Source organism: Oncorhynchus gorbuscha, linkage group LG04 (assembly GCF_021184085.1).
Source record: "Oncorhynchus gorbuscha isolate QuinsamMale2020 ecotype Even-year linkage group LG04, OgorEven_v1.0, whole genome shotgun sequence".
NCBI lineage: Eukaryota > Metazoa > Chordata > Actinopteri > Salmoniformes > Salmonidae > Oncorhynchus > Oncorhynchus gorbuscha.
In genome coordinates, this window is record NC_060176.1 from 3,112,350 (window position 1) to 3,134,886 (window position 22,537).

A 22,537-nucleotide genomic window follows, 5' to 3' on the forward strand; every position below is an offset into this window, starting at 1 on the left:
CATAACCCCAACTAACACCAACCAGCATTAATTACCATACCCCCACTAACACCAACCAGCATTAATAACCATAACCCCAACTAACACCAACCAGCATTAATTACCATACCCCCACTAACACCAACCAGCATTAATTACCATACCCCCACTAACACCAACCAGCATTAATAACCATAACCCCAACTAACACCAACCAGCATTAATAACCATACCCCAAAATCCTCAAAATAGTTAGAATTAATCTAAAATAACTCTAGAAATGTGTCATTCATTGTAATGATTTTACATCTAACTAAAAAGTTTGGTGCAGAATATTCTCAATGAAAACGAGTCTCAATGAAAAATCAAAGATTTATTGAAGAATCCCTACTGTTGACCAATCCCTGACGAAGGGGAGTAGACTTCGGCACCGAACTTCAGCTTGCCTCTAGGAAAAAAATGTTTGTCCGAACAACCGAAAAAAAGTTCAAAACGAACAAAAACATCACAAAATGTTGTCATATTATATGCACAAACTTTCCCGAACTGTTCATCTGGGAAGCATGCGAACACCGTAACACAAATACCACTACCTACAGGTTTCACCTAGGATTTTTTCAAGTTAGCGGAGGGATGGGGGCATCGTAGTGGGCGTTGCCAATTGTGCAGCCTCCTACCAACATCTTTAAAGGCCTCCTCTTGGCAGAAGTGACTCAAATTAGGGAGCCCCATGCCATGACATAAATCATTTTTATTTTAGTAATAGTTCTCAAAGATAAAAATATATAACTTCATATTTTCTACAAACGTTATATCTTTAATCTTTTAAGTTCACTGAAAACGTTTTAGCATTAAAAAAATGCATAAAATAATAAGTAATCATATTTTTTGGGAGTGGCGGCACGCAATGAAAACACCACCAGCTAACACACCTTAACACACACCACCAGCTAACACACCTTAACACACACCACCAGCTAACACCTTAACACACACCACCAGCTAACACACCTTAACACACACCACCAGCTAACACACCTTAACACACACCACCAGCTAACACACCTTAACACACACCACCAGCTAACACACCTTAACACACACCACCAGCTAACACACCTTAACACACACCACCAGCTAACACACCTTAACACACACCACCAGCTAACACACCTTAACACACACCACCAGCTAACACACCTTAACACACACCAGCGAACACATACAGCCCTGAGGTTGCTCTCCTCCTCTGGTCATAGTGCACATCTATTTTGCATGGGGACAAAGGGTTGCCCTGGCAACACACAGATCATGTTAATGTCCTGTCACGGGGATTCATTGTGTGCTGGAATGAGTTGGGTCTGTGTGTGAGCGTGTGTGTGTTTCCAGTGGCACGTGAGTCACATGTGTGTGACTCATCTATGACATGACTGCCTGTCACTGTGTCTGTGTGTGTCTGTGTGTGTGTGTGTTCTTACAGACTCTTTGTTCTCCATGAGGCCTAATCTGTGCCTCAGTGACTGAAAAAGACAGCAGTCCAGCCCACTCTACAGTAGCTCTGATTTAAGTTACAAAAACACTAACCAGCCTACACTGTAGCAGCAAGCAAACAGAAAAGTGTTACAAAGATGCAGTTGCCTGTTCCATGTGATGTTGGCCTGCCCTGAAATCACATGTAGGAACAATAAAGAGAATAGAGTTTGAAGTTTAGCCATGTTCAATTTACAGTTTCCTGAAAGCTCTCTCTTTGTTCCCTTTATCTACCCCCCCCCCTTTTCTTTACACAAAGGGGCAGATTCACAGCACACATAGCAACACACAGATGCCTTCTGATTGGCTTAGAGGGTTGGGTACAGTTCTCTCTTTCTGCTGCTGTGAACTCAGCTCCTCCGGCTGCTATTGTCTGGAACTCTCATACACACCAGGCCCAACAGACACGCACATCTCAAACCCTCATTACTAGCTGCTGCAACAGAAGGGCTTTCACACACACACACCAGATTAAGCTTTTACTTGAGCCCAACTGCTCATTTAAAACACTACCACTAGTGATGAGTCTAACGAGAGCATTCAGCCTAGCTAAAGCTTTTAATCATGGTCCTGTGTGGTCTGGGGTCAGCTCTGAAGGCCTAGATGTTTACCATTACAGGTGACCCTGACCAGACTAGCCCTGATCATGCCCTCACTAGCATGGGTGCAAAGGTCTCCAGAGCCAGTGCTCTCTCTCTGAAGAAGCCCACTCTTTGTCCCACTAATCCTGATTGCGTAACTGGCACAGCACAGGGTAGTACAGGGTAGGACAGCCGGGTAGTACTCGCCGCTGTGTACCCACTATGGCCTCAACAGCGGACTCTGAGCACAACTACACTTTACTCTATAGTCTGTAGACTGATAGTCTGTGCTCTGCCCTTTAACCTCGGTTTTGAGGAGTTTACAGCCCCCGCAAACAGCCACGTTAGAGAATTCAGATTGTGTATGTGTGTGTTTTGCACACTCAGCTGGTCTCTCCTGCTGGCTGAGCCGGGTCTATCTGGCCTTGGTTGAATGTGCGCATGCATATGCGAACCCACAAACACACCCCTCTGACCTACAGCGCTCAGGAGATTACATTTCTGACACAGAGGACACATTGAGCAACGTCAACAATGCTCCAAAGGCCATGGAAAGTGTGATAGACTTTTTAAAGTACTGAACTGGAGCTGGCCAGCCATGGCCTAATATATCTCTGTAGGACTGACTGACCTAGCCAGGTCATGGGTGGTTCTTCTCTGCAATAGATAGAGGTCAGACGACTGACGACTCTGACATGTCGAACCCTCTATCTATCTGGCTATGAAAAGCCAACTGACATTAACTCCCGAGCTGTTGACCTCTTGCACCCTCTATAACCATTGTGATTATTATTTGACCTTACTGGTCTTCTATGAACGTTGGAAACATCTTGAAGAACGATCTCGCCTTAATGGCCATGCACTCTTAGAATCTCCACCCGGCACAGCCAGAAGAGGACTGGCCACCCGTCAGAGACTGGTTCCTGCCTTTCTAGATAGTTTTTCCTAGCCACCGTGCCACTACATCCGCATTGCTAGATCTCTGGGGCATTCGGCTGGGTTTCTGTATAAGCACTTTGTGACAACTGCTGTTGTAAAAAGGGCTCTATAAAAACGTTTGATTGATATCTATCTAGACTGGCGGCCACTTGCCAATGATATCTATCTGGACTGGCGGCCACTTGCCAAACTAGTTGTGCTTTAACCAATTCCTCTGTTGCTGGTTATCGTGTAGAGGCCAGCGTTAGATACAGGCCAGAGGCTACTGATAGTCGTCTATGCTCCACAATGTATTCAAACCTACATAGTGTCAATAGACAGATTTCTTTCCAGATGCCTTTAAACATGGGCACAGCACAGGCAGACCAATCATCTGGTTAGGAGTTGACCTTGTTACTAAAATAAAGCAACAGAACAAGCAGCAAGCTGACTAACCATGTGGGAGTTCATCTCAGATATAGCAACAGCATGTGAGTGAGAGAAGGCAACCATGCGTGGTGGTGGTCGGCCATGTTTAGAACAGTAAAGCTGTTGGCTGACTTTTGGAGGGAGGTGTGTTGTTGTTGGCCAAGAGGAATCTGACCCAGCAAGGGGACTCTACTCCGCTCCAACTATGGGGTGTGTGTGAAATTGTCAATTGTCTGTTACTGTTACTTTCCTCTAGTCGTCTCCTCTAAAGTGGTTTCCTCATCTTGATCTGCACTGATCTGATCTGATTCTGAACACATGCCTTTTTCATTCAGTGAGGAAGGAGAGAGAAGATGAGAGGAAGCCAATGTAAACTATTGACATGCAGCCCATATCACAGGAGCGGAAGCTAATATAGAATTTTGACATGCAGCCTATATCACAGAGCATCATATATGGGCCAGGGAAGGCATAGAGAGTGGTGCGCTCTGCTAATCCTTCCCCCTGCCAGGAGGAAACTGAGCGGGCCAGATGGTTCCTACTGTTCCTGCTGAGCTGGCTGCCAGTTGGCTGAGCGCAACCATGGGGGAGGAGCCACAGGGTCACAGGAGGTGACCAGCATACAGAAGCTGATGATGTCACTAACACAGAACCGGTTGGCTCAACACACTTACGTCCCGTGCTGGTTCTGAGCAAGAGCAACCACTGAGCCTGAGTGTGTGTGTCAGGCATGAGCCCAAGCGACCACTAAGCTTGTGTGTGTGAGCGTGAGCCTGTATGTGTATACACACGTGTGTGTGTGTGTGTGTGTGTGTGTGTGTGTGTGTGTGTGTGTGTGTGTGTGTGTGTGTGTCAGGCCAGCATGAGCCAGATAAGACCACCACACTTACATAAGAGCATTACTGGGAGGACTGGTTGGAGCCGAATCACACGCTGAACTGGAACTGAACTACAGTACCGGCCAACACAGGAACCTGTCAGAGCACTTCTATGTTGGTTACATACCGCACCTTTAATAATAACAGGTTTATTATTGTTGACAAAAGAATAACAATAGGCATGTTTTTGAGCCCAGGGATCTACAAAGACAGTCGGCATGACACATTCAGCACTTAAAAACACAACAGAGTCCTAAACCCAGTGAACAGACGTGACTGACCCTTTCTGTGAGAACAAAAACACCTGTCGCTGTAAATGCCTGTCATTCTGTCTGGTTAGTGAAATAACATTACGCCTGTCCTTTTGTACCCGCCTGTGTGTATGGTGAATAACAAAACACCTGTTGTAGGTGAATCACTGCAAGAAGGTTGGCATAATAGTCAGATTGACTGTCTGATTGTTCTGTCGGACCTGGCTGTCGGGAGAGTTCCTCAACTCTGTGCTCTACTGGCTGTTCGGGGCCTTGGGGGATGGGCTAATTAAGCAATAAGGCCAGAGGGGTGTGGTATATGGACAATAGGGCTGCTCTTATGCGCGCTGCAACGCGGAGTGTTAGGACACGGTCCATAGCCATGGTATATTGGCCATATATCACAAACCCCCGAGGTGCCTTATTGCTATTATAAACTGGTTACCAATGTAATTGGTATTAAGAGCCATAAGACTCCTGAACAGCTAATCAAAGGGATACCCAGACCCCTATTTTACGCTGCTGCTACTCTTGGTTTATAATCTATGCACAGGCACTTTAACTCTACCTACATGTTCATATTACCTCAATTACCTCGACTAACCAGTGCCCCCGCACATTGACTCTGTACCGGTACTCCCTGTATATGGGAGGGCAGGTAGTCTAGTGGTTAGAGCGTTGAGCCAGTAACCAAAAGGTTGCTAGATCGAATCCCTGAACTGACAAGGTAAAAATCTGAACAAGGCAGTTGGCCTACCGGGGAACAGCAGGTTGTCATTGTAAATAAGAATTTGTTCTTGACTGACTTGCCCCGTTAAACAAAAGGTTAAATAAATAAATAAATATATATATAGCCTAGGTATTGTTATTTTACTGCTGCTGTTTAATTAATTTGTTACTTTTATTTTTGTATTTTTTTTTTTAACGTAACTTATTTTTTCTTAACTTCTTAAAGCATTGTTGGTTAAGGGCTTGTATGTAAGCATTTCACTGTAAGGTCTACACTTGTTGTATTCGGCGCATGTGACAAATAAAATTTGATTTGATAATTAGAGCAGTAAAAATAAATGTTTTGTCATGCGCATGGTTTACGGTCTGGTATACCACTGCTTTCAGCCAATCAGCATTCAGGGCTCGAACCACCCAGTTTATAAGGGGGGGGGGTGTAAATCTATCTGAGGGGTGTGGACGTCCCCCGAGACGCCTTGTTTGACCTCCAACAGGGAACACCTCCAAACAAACAAAAAAACACTGATTCAAAGGCACGTTCCAGTAGACATTTATGTAAAGAAAGCTTCAATATGCCTTCAGTGTTTGTTCTTCTCTTTCCCCTTCCCATCTATTCTTCTTGTCCCCACCTTGTCTCTCCTCCCTTATTCGTTCCTCTCCAGAACCATGACTCATTGTGAGATCATGTGTGTGTTGTAGCCTATGTACTTAGTGTGTGTGTGACATCCGGCCATTTCCTTGCTCTTCTGTGACTGTTCTGCTATGGCTCTTTATGAGATCTGTTAAAGCTGTGTCCGTGTGCAATATGTGTGTTGGTTCTCCTATCGTTGTCCCCACAAGGATAGTAAAACAAGGGGGGGAACTCTCCCTCGTGGGAGGACAAAGGCTATTTTAAGATTAGGGGTTAGGTTTAGGGTTACAATTTGGATTAGGGCAGGGTTTGCCAAACTCGGTCCTCGGTACCCCAAGGGGTGCACGTTTTGGTTTTTTTCACAGCTGATTCAAATAATCATCCGATTGTGTCTGTCTCTCTCAGCCAGCACAGGGGCCACAGCCACAACACTAGCCTACATGTTGAACAACAAGTCAGTCAGATGACTTCACTTATTAGCACTGATCTAAACACTGCACTGTGATGGCTCCCTTTCCCTTTCTCACACACATGGTTGCAATATAAAGTTGAAGAAAAAGCACTTGTGAATCAGAATTTGTATAACAAGTAAAAGCATTTTTTAAAAACAAGAACGCGTTCTCTAAACATTCTCTCTGTTACGTTGTGGGTGTGTGAACCAAGACAGAGTAAGCCCACTGGGGTAAATCCTAGAGAAACTAACTCCTGTCACTAGTTCAGCATAGGGGCTAGAATGCTCCGTAAACACCTTCCTCGCCAGGGAGATGAGGAGGAGAGGGGGTCTGGGAGGAGGAGGAGAGGATAAGACAAGAAAGGAGAGAAGAACGGGATCAGGACAAGCGGAGGAGAGAGAGTGTCAGAGGAGGACAGGGAGGGCAGTCTGTCTGTCTGCATTTTCAACCAGAGGAACAGTATGTCCCATAATAACAATAGAACAGTGGGAGCATCGGCTGGCCTGTCATATGGGAACTGCTCCAGAGCTATTGCAATTAGACATTATTAATAGAACCACCGTGACAGACCCACAGGGAACCAACAGCACAGCAGAACACAGAATCTATATGAGGGGGAAGGGAAAGAAAGGCTCAGTTGGTAAAGCATGGCACTTGCAATGTCAGGGTTGTATGTTCGAATCCCACGGGGGACTAGTAGAAAAAAATATGAAAATGTCTGCGTTCACTACTGTATGTCGCTCTGTATAAGAGCGTCTGCTAAATGACTCAAATGTAAATGTAGTCCAACTACAGTAACTTGAGATCCAGCAGGAAAAGCCAGATCTGTCTCTTTAGCTCAGTAAAAGTGTGTTGTTTACAATTGACCAAGCAAAAAAATAAAAACTGCAGTGTGTAGTACAGTAAGTGTGTGATTTAATTACTATATGTACAGTGTGTGTGTTTACCACATCCAAATGTCAGAGCCACGAACCCTGGGTTGTTTTTAAAGGTAAAGCCAGAGTCAGTGTGCAGGGGTGAAATCTCAGCCTTTTGGTGTTGGACGACATGTTTACACCCTGATATTGGGTAGAGTGTCATGGTACAGTAAAGTGTCAGTAGAATGGGGGTGTAGGACACTGATGGTGTGGGGTTTGTTGTGTAGTAGGAAAAGCAATCTCTGATTGGGCTTCCTTTGTCTGACAGTGGTTGCTGTGTGACCACAAACTCCTGTGCCATAGTTGCAGGCCCTGCATGATCTGACTAGTGACAACAGGCCCCAGTACAGTAGACAGAGACCAAGCTAGTACAGAAGAGCAGGCCTATTTTCTTACTACAAAACTCAGAACAGTAGATAGAGACAGGCCTATTGATTGACTCCATGTTTGGTGGTAACTAAAACAAACTGAAGCTAAATGTCTTCTGATTGAAGGTAATGTGTTAAAGCCAAAGAGTATCAGCTAGCTGCTCTGAGCTCCAACTAGCTGCTGTTATGTTGTTGCCCCTACAAGAATCATAACCAACTTTGGATTAATGACAAGCATGTTGAAGCAATCACTACATTACTAGACTATGTCCAAGCAGGCAGACTAGGCTGGCAGGCAGGGGGCATACAATACAGCCCATGTATTACTAATAGAGCTGGCATTACAGACCACTGCTGCTGCGGTTGAATAAACCTGATATGAAAACAGACAAAGCTGGCTGCCCTGCAGACTTCATGTTAATCATACATCATGTAAACACACAGACAGTACAGAAGGCAGAGAGCAGATCGAAGTCTCTGTTCATAGTGATGATTCAGTCACAGTGAAGATGTTCAGTTCAAACAAAGGGCTTTGAGCATTGCAGCATACCCATACCAGAGACTGACAGAATAACTCAAGAGCTCTCAGGCACCCAAAAGGAGCTGTTTTATCGTGCAGCGAGTTGTTCCACCCTGTCAGTGTGACCTACTGCATTTTGTCCCCCAAAAACAGCTTTTTGACAGAAATTACAAGATGACATTGTGTTGTTCTAATTGAACCATTGCTCAGATATCTGTAGCCATCTTGTTCACCTATCCATTGTGTAATTTGGCAGTCAGAATGTCCTAATTTCCGTGGCCTCACTGGCCTGCCTGGGTCAGGTTTACTTTGTTATCAACACAGGCAGGCAAGCAAGTTAATCAGCTGTTACATCATTCTCCCTCTCTGCCCGATACCTCTCCCTCTTCCGGGGGACTGCCTGGCTGGCTACATTCTGCTGATCCAACAACACACACAGGCCAACGATGGATCATGTCAATATGATCCTTATGACCCTTTTAGTACTGCAATGATGGACACCATAGTGAAGGCTCACACAGACGAATGCCATGAACAGTATAGCTTCTGTTGGCATGGAATAAATCCATGTAGATCAGCTTACCTCGCCCTGGTTTCATGTTAGCCAGTGTCATCTCGATCCCTCTGGGAATCTGGCAGCCTCTGTCTGTCTTCGGTCTGAAGACTCCCGTCCACACAGCCCTGACAGCAATATACTGCTGTGTGTGACTGTGCGGATCCAAATCTTCCAAAGGATTGCTGACTTATTGCATTAAGCAACAATACCAGCTGGGTAGCCTGTATGCTGCCAATCGCCCCCTGATTTACCCGACAAAGCAAGGCTTTGTTACCAAACTGCTACTGTACAGGTCCATCGAGTCAGATCCACTGTTAACTGGCCAACGAACAGTTGAGCTAGCTAGCTAAATCTGACCGTCAAACATTAGATTAGCTCCGAGTTATTGCTTCATCAACCACCTGGCTAGCCAACAAGGCATTGAGCTGACAATCTGACTGTCCACCCCCCAAAAATAAACGTCTCAAATTCCACCACCAAAACCACGACAGTAGTCCCGTCACGAAGCATCTCTCTCAGCTTGCTGTGCTACTGTAACCTCACCTATTTGGCTTAGCTACCGTGGCTTTAGCTAGCTGACCAAACAAACAACACACAGGCATCTGATCTGATGCCGACCTTCTCAAACAAAACACCCCACCCGCAGGTAGAGTGATCACCTCCGATAACAATGGGCTCCGGGAAAGGACAGACCTCGTTCAACCGATCATTCTGGAAAAACAGCCAACTTTAGCTAAACGCCGTGTTGTCCAGAAGCATCAGTTCCACTTGTCGTCTTGAAACATAGTGAGGTAAAGTAGCCACGACCCGTGTCAGTTACCTAGTTATTGTTGACTAGCTTTCTCTCAAATCAAAAGTTTGGCAGAAAACAAGCTGACCATTTATTTTCCAACTTGTCGCAGTGGCTAGCGAGCTTTTTTCCTTCTTCCAAAACAACGTTTCGCTGACTAGCGAACTTCGTCCAACTCAGCAACAAAATTATATTGTGTGCTTTTTCTTATCATTAAACTCGTTGTTGTGCTCTCTACCCCTCTCTCTAGCAATGTCCCCGGGTCAAAACAGATCAGCGCAGTCTTTTCTCAGTCACGTGTCCCAACAACAGCCAGACCACTTTCCTGTACCAGTCTTTCCTGTGAACCTGCTGCGATAGCAACCGTGATCTAGAAACTTTTTGGTTACAGTTTGACAATGTGTCAAGATGACAACAAATACCATACACTAAACATGGTTAAAATTAACATTATAACTCTGTGTAGTGTACCTCAGTCCAGGCCAGGGTTGATACATTGTAGCGGGACGGCCACTGCTCTGTTTTGATTGGTGGATTGGATGCGCGTTCACGTCTGCACGTGGCACGTGTATTTTGTATGTGAACATTTTGTTCTCGGTGCCTGATGTGTTCATATACAGATTAGTGCTGCGTTGATGTGCTCCTCTGGGTTTTATATTTCGTAGTTGTGAAATACGACTTCGTTTTATTCGTGTGCTTTTTTGGTCTGAACAGTTCTTCAACCAATATGATTAGCACATTTTAGCTGGCCCGATAAACTAGCTAACGCTGTTTATAATAAAGTTATTTGGCTTGTTTAAATTGTTGAACATTGACAATATGGTCAAAGTAGTTACATTTGTACCAATGTTGGAGTTGTCATCTTTTGGTTGGCAATGCAAAAGGTCAGTTGTGAAACGTCACAACGTCTAAACTCAGGGACAATTTTTGAGTTTCCCATTTATACTCTGATTTGTAGGGTCGCCTGGTAACTCTAATAGCACGATAACGCAGCATAGGCAGATTAAAAGAGTGATAATATCCTAACACTTTGACAATTCAAATTTGAGATTTATTTTGTTTGAACTGTGCATAGTAGTCCGCGCTTTGATTGTCTTTGAAAGTGAATACAGTGAGTCGGTCAATAACGACAACACGAATCCAGGCCACCAGCTCTCACAAGGCCTATAATGAGATTAGGGATGTTGTATTCGTTACTCAGTGCTCACTATTGATAATTATGAGTAATATTGTTAACCATGTATTGCTCACAGAGGAAAAATTGTCATAGATCCACTCAGAGCAACAATACATTCAGAACGACAATAAATCCTACCACTCCAAAATGACAAAGGGTGGCTTCCTTGCTACACTTTATATACAAAAGTATGTGGACACCCGTTCAAGTGGATTTGGCTATTTCAGCCACATGTATACAATCAAGTACACAGCTATGCAATCTCCATAGACAAACAAGGATTTACTGAAGAGCTTGGTGACTTTCAACGTGGCACCGTCATAGGATGCCACCTTTCCAACAGGTCAGGTCATCAAATGTATTCCCTGCTAGAGCTGCCCCGGCCAACTGTAAGTGCTGTTATTGTGAAATGGAAACGTCTAGGAGCAACAACGGCTCAGCCGTGAAGTGGTAGGCCACACAAACTCACAGAACAGGACTGCCGAGTGCAGAAGCAACACTCACTACCGAGTTCCAAACTGCCTCTGGAAGCAACGTCAGCACAATAACTGTTCGTCAGGACCTTCACGAAATGGGTTTGCATGGCCGAGCAGCCGCATACAAGTCTAAGGTCACCATGTGCAATGCCAAGCGTCAACTGGAGTGGTGTAATGCTCGCCACCATTGGACTCTGGAGCATCTGGCTGTCCGACGGACTGTTCTGGGTTTGGCGGATGCCAGGAGAACGCTACCTGCCCTAATGCATAGTGCCAACCGTAACGTTTGGTGGAGGAGGAATAATGGTCTGGGGCTGTTTATCATGGTTTGGGCTAGGCCCCTTAGTTCCAGTGAAGGGAAATCTTGACGCTACAGCATACAATGGCATTCTTGATGATTCTGTGTTTCCAACTTTGTGGCAACAGTTTGGGGAAGGCCCTTTCAGGTTTCAGCATGACAATGCCCCCGTGTGCAAAGCGAGGTCCATACAGAAATGGTTTGTCGAGATCGATGTGGAACAACTTGACTGGCTTGCACAGAGCACCGACCTCAACCCAAACGAACACCTTTGGGATGAGTTGGAATGTCGACTGCGAGCCAGGCCTAATCGCCCAACAACAGTGCCCGATCATTTACATTTACATTTAAGTCATTTAGCAGACGCTCTTATCCAGAGCGACTTACAAATTGGTGCATTCACCTCAACCCCATTTGTTCCACCATTGAACACCTTTGGGATGAGTTGGAATGTCGACTGCCCTTGTTTGGGTGTAGCCAGGCCTAATCGACCAGCAACAATGCCCGACCACACCAATGGTCTTGAGGCTGAATGGAAACAAGTTCCTGCAGCAATGTTCCAACTGCTATGTTGTATGGAAAGCCTTCCCAGAATGTTCCAACTTCTAGTGGAAAGCCTGTTTTAGCAGAAAAGGGGGACCTACTCCATATTAATACCCATAATATTGGAAGAGATATCCACATACTTTTGGTCATGTAATGTATTTCATTACTGCACTCAAACTTGTTGACCTATAAGCCTCTTGCTCTTGATGTTCATAATTGAAACAATATTCATGGTTTTGCATATGTTTGTGCGCATGCATGTGTGATTCCAAAACAAGGGACAGATAAAATGCTACTGACAGATAACCTTATGTTAGTTAGTTATGCAACTAAGGCATGTGTCTCCACTCTGGTCCCTGATCCATTCTCTATATTTAACCTGTCCTACAGTGTCTGGATGGGTGGGACATTCAATTAAACAAACAGAAAACAGGTTTTAAAGGGTCAAATTTGACTCATTTGACATGCCTGGGACAAAGGAAACTCTGTATGATCTGTGGTGATGACAACACAAAGAGACCTCAGTAGAACAACACTGTATCAGCTGGAGGAATCCCTCTGCAGGTGACTGGGTTACACTGTGTTATGTTGCAATCTAGTGGTGGAAGAATAGAAGTGCAGTGTATCAGTGGGCATTTAAAAGAACAGGTGGAGACATGTCAATAGTCAATCAAATCACATTTTATTTGTCACATGTGCCAAATACAGCAGGTGTAGTAGATCTTACAGTGAAATGCTTACTTACAAACCCTTAACCAACAATGCAGTTTTAAGAAAAATACCTAAAAGTAACAAATAATTCAAGGGCAGCAGTAAAATAACAATCTACAGAGGTGAAGTGCCTAGGGAGTAGGTGCCAGTTGCAGTTCAAAACACATTTGATCTACTACATGCAGTACCAGTCAAAAGTTTGGACACACCTACTCATTCAATGGGTTTCCTTTATTTGTACTATTTTCTACATTGTAGAATAATAGTGAAGACATCAAAACTATGAAATAACACATATGGAATCATGTAGTAACCAAAATAGTTTTAAACAAATCTAAATATATTTTATATTTGAGATTCTTCAAAGTAACCACCCTTTGCCTTGATGACAGCTTTGCACACTCTTGGCATTCTCTCAACCAGCTTCATGAGGTAGTCACGTGGAATGCTTTTCCAACAGTCTTGAAGGAGTTCCCACTATGCTGAGCATTTGTTTGGCTGTTTTCCTTCACTCTGAGGTCCAACTCATCCCAAACCATTTCAATTGGTTTGAGGTTGGGTGATTGTGGAGGCCAGATCATCTGATGCAACACTCCATTACTATCCTTGGTCAAATAGCCCTTACACAGCCTGGAAGTGTGTTTTGGGCCATTGTCCTGTTGAAAAACAAATTATTCCCACTAAGCGCAAATCAGATGGGATGGCATGTCGCGCAGAATGCTGTGCAGAATCGCTGCAGAATGCTGTGGTAGCCATGCTGGTTAAGTGTGCCATCTGTTCAATTCTAAATAAATCACTGAGAGTGTCATCAGCAAACCTTTCCATTTAACTAGGCAAGTCAGTAAAATGAACAAATTCTTATTTTCAATAATGGCCTAGGTTAAAGTGATGGACTTAATTTCTCCTGTTCAGGACTTGGTCAGAAATAGGGCATCTTTGTACCTTTTCAGCTCAAACGCAGGGAAAGAAATTTGAACTTGCAACTTTTCATTTAAATTTCCAGGTGAGTACCCAAAGACTCTAACCACTAGGCTACCCTGCAACCTCCTTTATTTTACCATGTTTCAAAAATAAATAAAAACCCTTGAATGAGTGGGAACCACACATGCATCATCTGTTCACCTACTCTACACTTTTGACTGGTACTGTCTCACAAAGACACACTTTTGACTGGTTGTAGAACCAAAAATCTCAAATTTGGACTCATCAGACCAAAGCACAGATTTTGACCATCCGGTCTGATGTCCATTGCACTTTTGACTGTTTCTTGGAATACCAAGCAAGTCTCTTCTTCTTATTGGTGTCCTTTCATCATAATGCTTGATGGTTTTATGCTTTTGACTGCACTTGAAGAAACTTTAAAAATTCTTGAAATTTTCCAGATTGACTGACCTTCATGTTAAAGTAATGATGGACTGTCATTTACTCTTGGTACTGCTCATTTGAGCTGTTCTTGCAATAATATGGAAATGGTCTTTTACCAAATAGGGCTATCTTCTGTATACCACCTCTACCTTGTCACAACACAACTGATTGGACTGGTAAATGCATTAAGAAGGAAATGAAATTCCACAAATTAACTTTTAATAAGGCAATACCTGTTAATTTAAATGCATTTCAGGTGAGTACCTCATGAAGATGGTTGAGAGAATGCCAAATACACTTTTGAGTGTACAAAGCTGTCATCAAGGCTAAGGGTGGTTACTTTGAAGGATCTTTTGACAAATATAAACAATTTTACTTACTACATGATTCCACTAGGTGTTATTTCACAGTTTTGATGTCTTCACTTTTGATTTTACATATGAAATACACTTTTGAAAAATAAATAAAAACTGTACATATGAAATACACTTTTGAGGTGTGTGGTACTGTACATATGAAATACACTTTTGACTGGTACTGTATACATATGAATACACTTTTGACTGGTACTACACTTTTGACTGGTACTGGTACACTTTTGACTGGTACTGTACATATGAAATACACTTTTGACTGGTACTGTACATATGAAATACACTTTTGACTGGTACTGTATATATGAAATACACTTTTGACTGGTACTGTATATATGAAATACACTTTTGACTGGTACTGTATATATGAAATACACTTTTGACTGGTACTGTACATATGAAATACACTTTTGACTGGTACTGTACATATGAAATACACTTTTGACTGGTACTGTACATATGAAATACACTTTTGACTGGTACTGTACATATGAAATACACTTTTGACTGGTACTGTACATATGAAATACACTTTTGACTGGTACTGTACATATGAAATACACTTTTGACTGGTACTGTATATATGAAATACACTTTTGACTGGTACTGTATATATGAAATACACTTTTGACTGGTACTGTATATATGAAATACACTTTTGACTGGTACTGTATATATGAAATACACTTTTGACTGGTACTGTATATATGAAATACACTTTTGACTGGTACTGTATATATGAAATACACTTTTGACTGGTACTGTACATATGGAATACACTTTTGACTGACTGTACATATGAAATACACTTTTGACTGGTACTGTACATATGAAATACACTTTTGACTGGTACTGTACATATGAAATACACTTTTGACTGGTACTGTATATATGAAATACACTTTTGACTGGTACTGTACATATGAAATACACTTTTGACTGGTACTGTATATATGAAATACACTTTTGACTGGTACTGTATATATGAAATACACTTTTGACTGGTACTGTATATATGAAATACACTTTTGACTGGTACTGTACATATGAAATACACTTTTGACTGGTACTGTATATATGAAATACACTTTTGACTGGTACTGTACATATGGAATACACTTTTGACTGGTACTGTACATATGAAATACACTTTTGACTGGTACTGTATATATGGAATACACTTTTGACTGGTACTGTACATATGAAATACACTTTTGACTGGTACTGTATATATGAAATACACTTTTGACTGGTACTGTACATATGAAATACACTTTTGACTGGTACTGTACATATGAATACACTTTTGACTGGTACTGTACATATGAAATACACTTTTGACTGGTACTGTACATATGAAATACACTTTTGACTGGTACTGTACATATGAAATACACTTTTGACTGGTACTGTACATATGAAATACACTTTTGACTGGTACTGTACATATGAAATACACTTTTGACTGGTACTGTACATATGAAATACACTTTTGACTGGTACTGTACATATGAAATACACTTTTGACTGGTACTGTACATATGAAATACACTTTTGACTGGTACTGTATATATGAAATACACTTTTGACTGGTACTGTACATATGAAATACACTTTTGACTGGTACTGTATATATGAAATACACTTTTGACTGGTACTGTATATATGAAATACACTGGTACTTTTATGAAATACACTGACTGGTACTGTACATATGAAATATGAAATACACTTTTGACTGGTACTGTACATATATGAAATACACTTTTGACTGGTACTGTACATATGAAATACACTTTTGACTGGTACTGTACATATGAAATACACTTTTGACTGGTACTGTACATATGAAATACACTTTTGACTGGTACTGTACATATGAAATACACTTTTGACTGGTACTGTACACTATATGAAATACACTTTTGACTGGTACTGTACATATGAAATACACTTTTGACTGGTACTGTACATATGAAATACACTTTTGAGTCTAACATCAGTATTGAAGGAAATGACATGAGTCTGGTTTCAGGTGCTGGAATTCCAACAGTTTATTTTATACTTTTTAGTGACTACAGAAAATGTTACATTTTAACACTGAAAATCCAAGGCTGGATGACATCATCACTTGCTTCTCTTTATTATTTTTATTCCAATTTTTGTTTTGTTTAGCAAACACAGCAGATGATGTTGCACAGCACTGAGCGAGCAGTAGCAAAGCCAAGAATATTAGAACCTAAATGATTAAACCAACCAAGCTATGAGATACTGTGGCCCATGAGGACAGTGTCTTGGAGTAGGAGTGCTGATCTAGGGGAAGGTGACCCCACTTATTTACTAGGATTCAAAGAGAACAAATTACTGAATTACTGTGTTCTCTTTGGAAATAAATGTCAGAGAGTTGGTTTCTGTATTTTTTGTTGTTCAACTAAACCTTCCAGAGCTCTTTATAAAATATGAATAATTTCTGGAAGAGGCCCCAAGTAAGGATGCATAATTCCAGGAACTTTAAATAATGTTTTTCCAGAAGTCCTGGTTGGAGGATTCTGGATTTCCTTCTTTATTTCCTCCAGATTCCGGGTTTCCTCCAACTGTGATTTCAGGTTAAACCAGGGAACCCTGCCCCCAGTGAGGGCCTCAGCCCCCTTTATTGTTTTAGTGTTTTCACATTCAAAATGACCACCTTTAGCCCACTACCTCTTTAGGGAATAGGGTACTACCTCAGATTTGCCCAAACGTCTGATTGTCTCAGGTGCTGCAGTACTATGATGAGACTCAGCCTGATTAGGGACACAGTAACACACATATATGGAAGCACACATAGACACACAGACAGACAAATGTACGCACACACACACACACACACACACACACACACACACACACACACACACACACACACACACACACACACACACACACACACACACACACACACACACACACACACACAAACACACACCACACACACACACACACACACACACACACACACACAGCCTGTCTAGTTCTACAATGTAACTACTGTCGTCTGCATGGCTATTCCCATTGAACTGTATGGCCCGTGGAGATTGAATGGAAGAGAAAGTAACAGAGGGCTGAAAGCTAAAATATCTAGACTCCACTTATCTGTGTCAGGATCCACTGTAACAGGGCCTGTTGTAAGAAGGAATGCTACTACTGAGAAATGAGATGAGCATCAAGCTGCTAAACTGAGTTCACTGACCACACACACGCAGACACACACGCAGACACACACGCAGACACACACACAGACACACACGCAGACACACACACACACACACACACACACACACACACACACACACACACACACACACACACACACACACACACACACACACACACACACACACACACACACACACACACACACACACACACACACACACACACGTGTGCACCATACGTAGAATGTATGCACACATGACTGTAAGTCGCTTTGGATAAAAGCGTCTGCTAAATGGCATATATTATTATTATTACACGCAGACACACACGCAGACACACACGCAGACACACACATAGAGAGAGACCAGATAAGTGCTGTCCCACCCATATACACACACAAGTTTCTTTGTAGGTTTATTAGACTTTGCTCATTGTCATTACACGAGTTTGCACCAAACAACAGACACTGTGTGGAGCCCAGACCCCATCCATCCCATCGCTAACCCCCCCAACTCCACCCACCTCACTGTCAGACAGTAAAGTGACTCAGATCAGTCCTTAAGGACCAACTGTTTTATATATCTGATGTATTCCAGCTCTAACTCCCCTGATTCAACTAGTCACGGGCTTCATGATTAGTTGACTTAGTTGAAAGAGGAGTGCAAGTGTTGGAATAGACCTAATATGTAAAATGGTTGGTGGTCTGTTACCTGATTCACACATTTGTAACCAGGCCACCACAGTACAGCTCGGCTTGGCCCTATAGTATGAATCAGGCACCAGAGGACTGGGTTGAGCAACACTGAGAGGACTTGCAGCCCTGGTTTAGTTTAAAACATCACTTCAGATTGTACATTTAAACAGGAGATTCCCTACACGGCTGAGTAACCTTGACTACAGAAGCCCCCGGCCTACAGCCTTCTACTAACATCTATACCCGTGCTGCGAATGGCAAATCAAAACTCAACATCTCTTAAACTCACAAATGCCAGTGCTTTTTCAAACGTTTTAATTCACTTATTGTTCCTTTTTTTCTCCACTTTTTGGTTTGTTTTAGAAATCTTTGGATGCTCATTATTATTATTAATACCCATAAAATAAAAAATAAAAAATTGATAAGTCAAAAGAATAGAAAACACATTACACACTGCTGCTTTTTTGACATCTATGAGCGAAGTACGTACCAACTGTAGAACGTCTGTATCTGAAATGACACCCTGTATAGTGCACTAGTTTTGAACAGAGCCATAGGGTTGGGTTAGTAGAGATATGAAATGAACATATCCCCTCATCAAAATCCTGATTTTCAATATTGTCCTGATCACATCCTGGATTAGCCATAGGGTTCTGGTCAGAAGTAATGCACTACATAGGAAATAGGATGTAGTGTCAGACGTGTGTCGGCCCGTTGTCAGGGCAATGGTCTCTGGCAGTGTTCAGAACACATGTTGAAGTGACAGAGCTGTGATCCACGAGAAGAAGAACACAAACCCACTCCTTCATCTGATCTAAGCAGGAGAATGTTCTAAGTCTATGAGACAAAACTGAATGTTCATTTGTTTTTGTTTTTGTTTGTTTTCTCTCAAAAAACCTACTATATACAAATCTAGATGTTCTACAAAGGCATAACTTAAAGCCGTGGTTAAGCAATAATACAAAAACACAATTCCATTCAAATCAAATCATCACAACACAGAAGACGAGAAAAGGAAAACATATGAACACATTATCACAGCAGTTGTTGGTTTTACCCTGTAAAAAACAATAGTCTACCATCATTATAATATCGGAATAAGTACCCAACGTCTGATAACAAAATAGTACACTTCACCTCTTCATCCAGACAAGTTTCAAACCTCAAGACCCTGAAACTTGTCCTCCGCGACCTTGAACAGAACACTTCTGCCAAAAAAAAACATAAAAAATAAATAAGAACCATAAATCTTTTTAAAAGAAGTAACAATAACAACATTAGTTACCAAACTAGTTGAGTTCTGCCTGACCCACTTTGACAATCTCTCTCCACAGAACCACAGAGTTCTCACTATGAGGTATTCAGAGACAAACACGGCCAGAGTGCTGGGCCTTCCTTCAAAGGGGAGGAGAGAGGATGGGAGGAGAGTGGGAGAGAGGGAGGGGGGCAGGGGAGAAGAAGAAGAAGAAGAAGAAGAAGAAGAAGAAGAAGAAGAAGAAGAAGAAGAAGAAGAAGAAGAAGAAGAAGAAGAAGAAGAAGAAGAGCTTTGGTATATCAGCAGGAGTGGAGATCAGAAATTCCTTTGGTATGTTTTCATTGCATGGTTGAGCTGGCGAAAGCACCACTTGTGAGAGAGAGCGAGAGAAAGAGAGAGAGCGAGAGAGAGAGCGATAAGGATGGAGAGAGTGAGAGATATTCCTTTAGTCTTCAGTAGTGGCCCGTCTCTACAGGCTGAGGTATTCAAAGAGTAAAAGGTCAAAGGTCATAGAGAGGTCAACAGTGGTTTAACACTTTGGTACAAGCAAGGCACTCTTCCTGGGAGTTTTAGAGAGGTTGTCAACATGTCTGTATAGAATGTTGTCAATATGTAATTTTAGAACGTTCAATGTTGTCAACATTTCATTCTAGAACGTTGTAAACATATAATTCAAGAACGTTTTCAACATGTCTGTCTACAATGTTGTCAACCTCTGTCTAAAACGTTGTCAACATCATTCTAGAATTTTGTCAACATCATTCTAGAATTTTGTCAACATTTCATTCTAGAACATTGTTAATATGTATGTCTAGAGTGTTGTCAACATCTTCATTGTTTTGGTAACATAGTCTACAGCTTCAGTATCATGTCTACCTATAGCTTTATAAGTAGAGAGTAGAGATGTTGAGAGACCAAGCAGAGCAGGGGGAGGGGAGGAGGACGAGAGGAGAGGAGGGGGTAAGGATAAGGAAATACAGTAAACCTTCTATCCACATCACTCATGTTGGCCGTGCAATGACAAAATCTTTGGTTATCTTTGGTATCATCAAAGTGATAGAAATCACAAATGGAAATTGAGTGAGGTAGCATCTTTGGTTCACACTAGAAAATATCAGTAGGTCTTAACACATTTAGAGATTTCTTTTTCTTCTTTGTTGTATTCTGTTCGACGTGAGGAAGCAGCTCTCGCTTGGCTCTGCTTCATTTAATATAATACTCATTAACATGGAGAGGAGCTACAGTAACCCACAGACAGAGGCAGAGATACCCCCCTCTGACCCCCACCCCCAGTCCAGAGTCTGGTACCCCAGACATGGAGAGGAGCTACAGTAACCCACAGACAGAGGCAGAGATACCCCCACTTTGACCCCCACTCCCAGTCCAGAGTCTGGTACCCCAGACATGGAGAGGAGCTACAGTAACCCACAGACAGAGGCAGAGATACCCCCACTCTGACCCCCACTCCCAGTCCAGAGTCTGGTACCCCAGACATGGAGAGGAGCTACAGTAACCCACAGACAGAGGCAGAGATACCCCCACTCTGACCCCCACTCCCAGCCCATAGACTGGTACCCCAGACATGGAGAGGAGCAAAGGAGCGAACCAAGCCCTTAGACAGTAAACTCCACACAATTTGACTCATACTTTGGGAAAGCAAGCCACTGTAGTACTTTCTTCCTGGTGCTGACATGCATAGCATCCATCTATACCCACTGAGGTGAGATGGAGGGAGAGGAGGATAGGAGAACCGGAATGATGGAGTAGAGAAATGGAGGGAGAGGAGAGATACTGGGTGAGGAAGAGAGGAGGAGAAATGGTAGTGGTGTAAAGTGCTTAAGTAAAAATACTTTAAAGTACTACTTTAAAGTAGTTTTTCGGGTATCTGTACTTTACCTTACTATTTATATTTTTGACAACTTTTACTTTTACTTCAATACATTCCTAAAGAAAATAATGTACTTTTTACTCCAATATCTTCCCTGACACCCACAAGTACTCATTACATTTTGAATGCTTATCAGGACAGGAAAATAGTTCAATTCCCGCACTTATAATGAGCATATCCCCGGTCATCCCTACTCCCTCTGATGTAGTGGACTCATTAAACACACATGCTTTGTTTGTCAATGATGTCTGAGTGTTGCAGTGTGCCCCTGGCTATCTGTAAATGATGTCTGAGTGTTGCAGTGTGCCCCTGGCTATCTGTAAATGATGTCTGAGTGTTGCAGTAAATGATGCCCCTGGCTATCTGTAAATGATGTCTGAGTGTTGCAGTGTGCCCCTGGCTATCTGTAAATGATGTCTGAGTGTTGCAGTGTGCCCCTGGCTATCTGTAAATGATGTCTGAGTGTTGCTGTGCCCCTGGCTATCTGTAAATGATGTCTGAGTGTTGCAGTGTTGCAGTGTGCCCCTGGCTATCTGTAAATGATGTCTGAGTGTTGCAGTGTGCCCCTGGCTATCTGTAAATGATGTCTGAGTGTTGCAGTGTGCCCCTGGCTATCTGTAAATGATGTCTGAGTGTTGCAGTGTGCCCCTGGCTATCTGTAAATGATGTCTGAGTGTTGCAGTCCCCTGGCTATCTGTAAATGATGCCTGAGTGTTGCAGTGTGCCCCTGGCTATCTGTAAATTATGTCTGTAAAAATGATGTCTGAGTGTTGCAGTGTGCCCCTGGCTATCTGTAAATGATGTCTGAGTGTTGCAGTGTGCCCCTGGCTATCTGTAAATGATGTCTGAGTGTTGCAGTGTGCCCCTGGCTATCTGTAAATGATGTCTGAGTGTTGCAGTGTGCCCCTGGCTATCTGTAAATGATGTCTGAGTGTTGCAGTGTGCCCCTAGCTATCTGTAAATGATGTCTGAGTCTGTGCCCCAGGCTAAATGATGTCTGAGTGTTGCAGTGTGCCCCTGGCTATCTGT

The 22,537-nt window shown here is 42.5% G+C and overlaps 2 protein-coding genes across 2 annotated transcripts in view; both read right to left on the reverse strand.

Annotated features, from left to right (window-relative positions):
- fam214a (family with sequence similarity 214 member A) overlaps positions 1–10,016 on the reverse strand; it is a 25,596-nt gene extending 15,580 nt beyond the window's left edge. The window contains 1 exon segment of the mRNA XM_046345585.1: positions 8,767–10,016. Within this exon segment, the coding sequence (XP_046201541.1) occupies positions 8,767–8,797 (31 nt within the window). The 5' untranslated portion in view covers positions 8,798–10,016.
- The window catches only part of LOC124033545 (guanine nucleotide-binding protein subunit beta-5b-like), a 279,536-nt gene that overhangs the window by 129,188 nt on the left and 127,811 nt on the right, over positions 1–22,537 (reverse strand). The window lies entirely within an intron of this gene.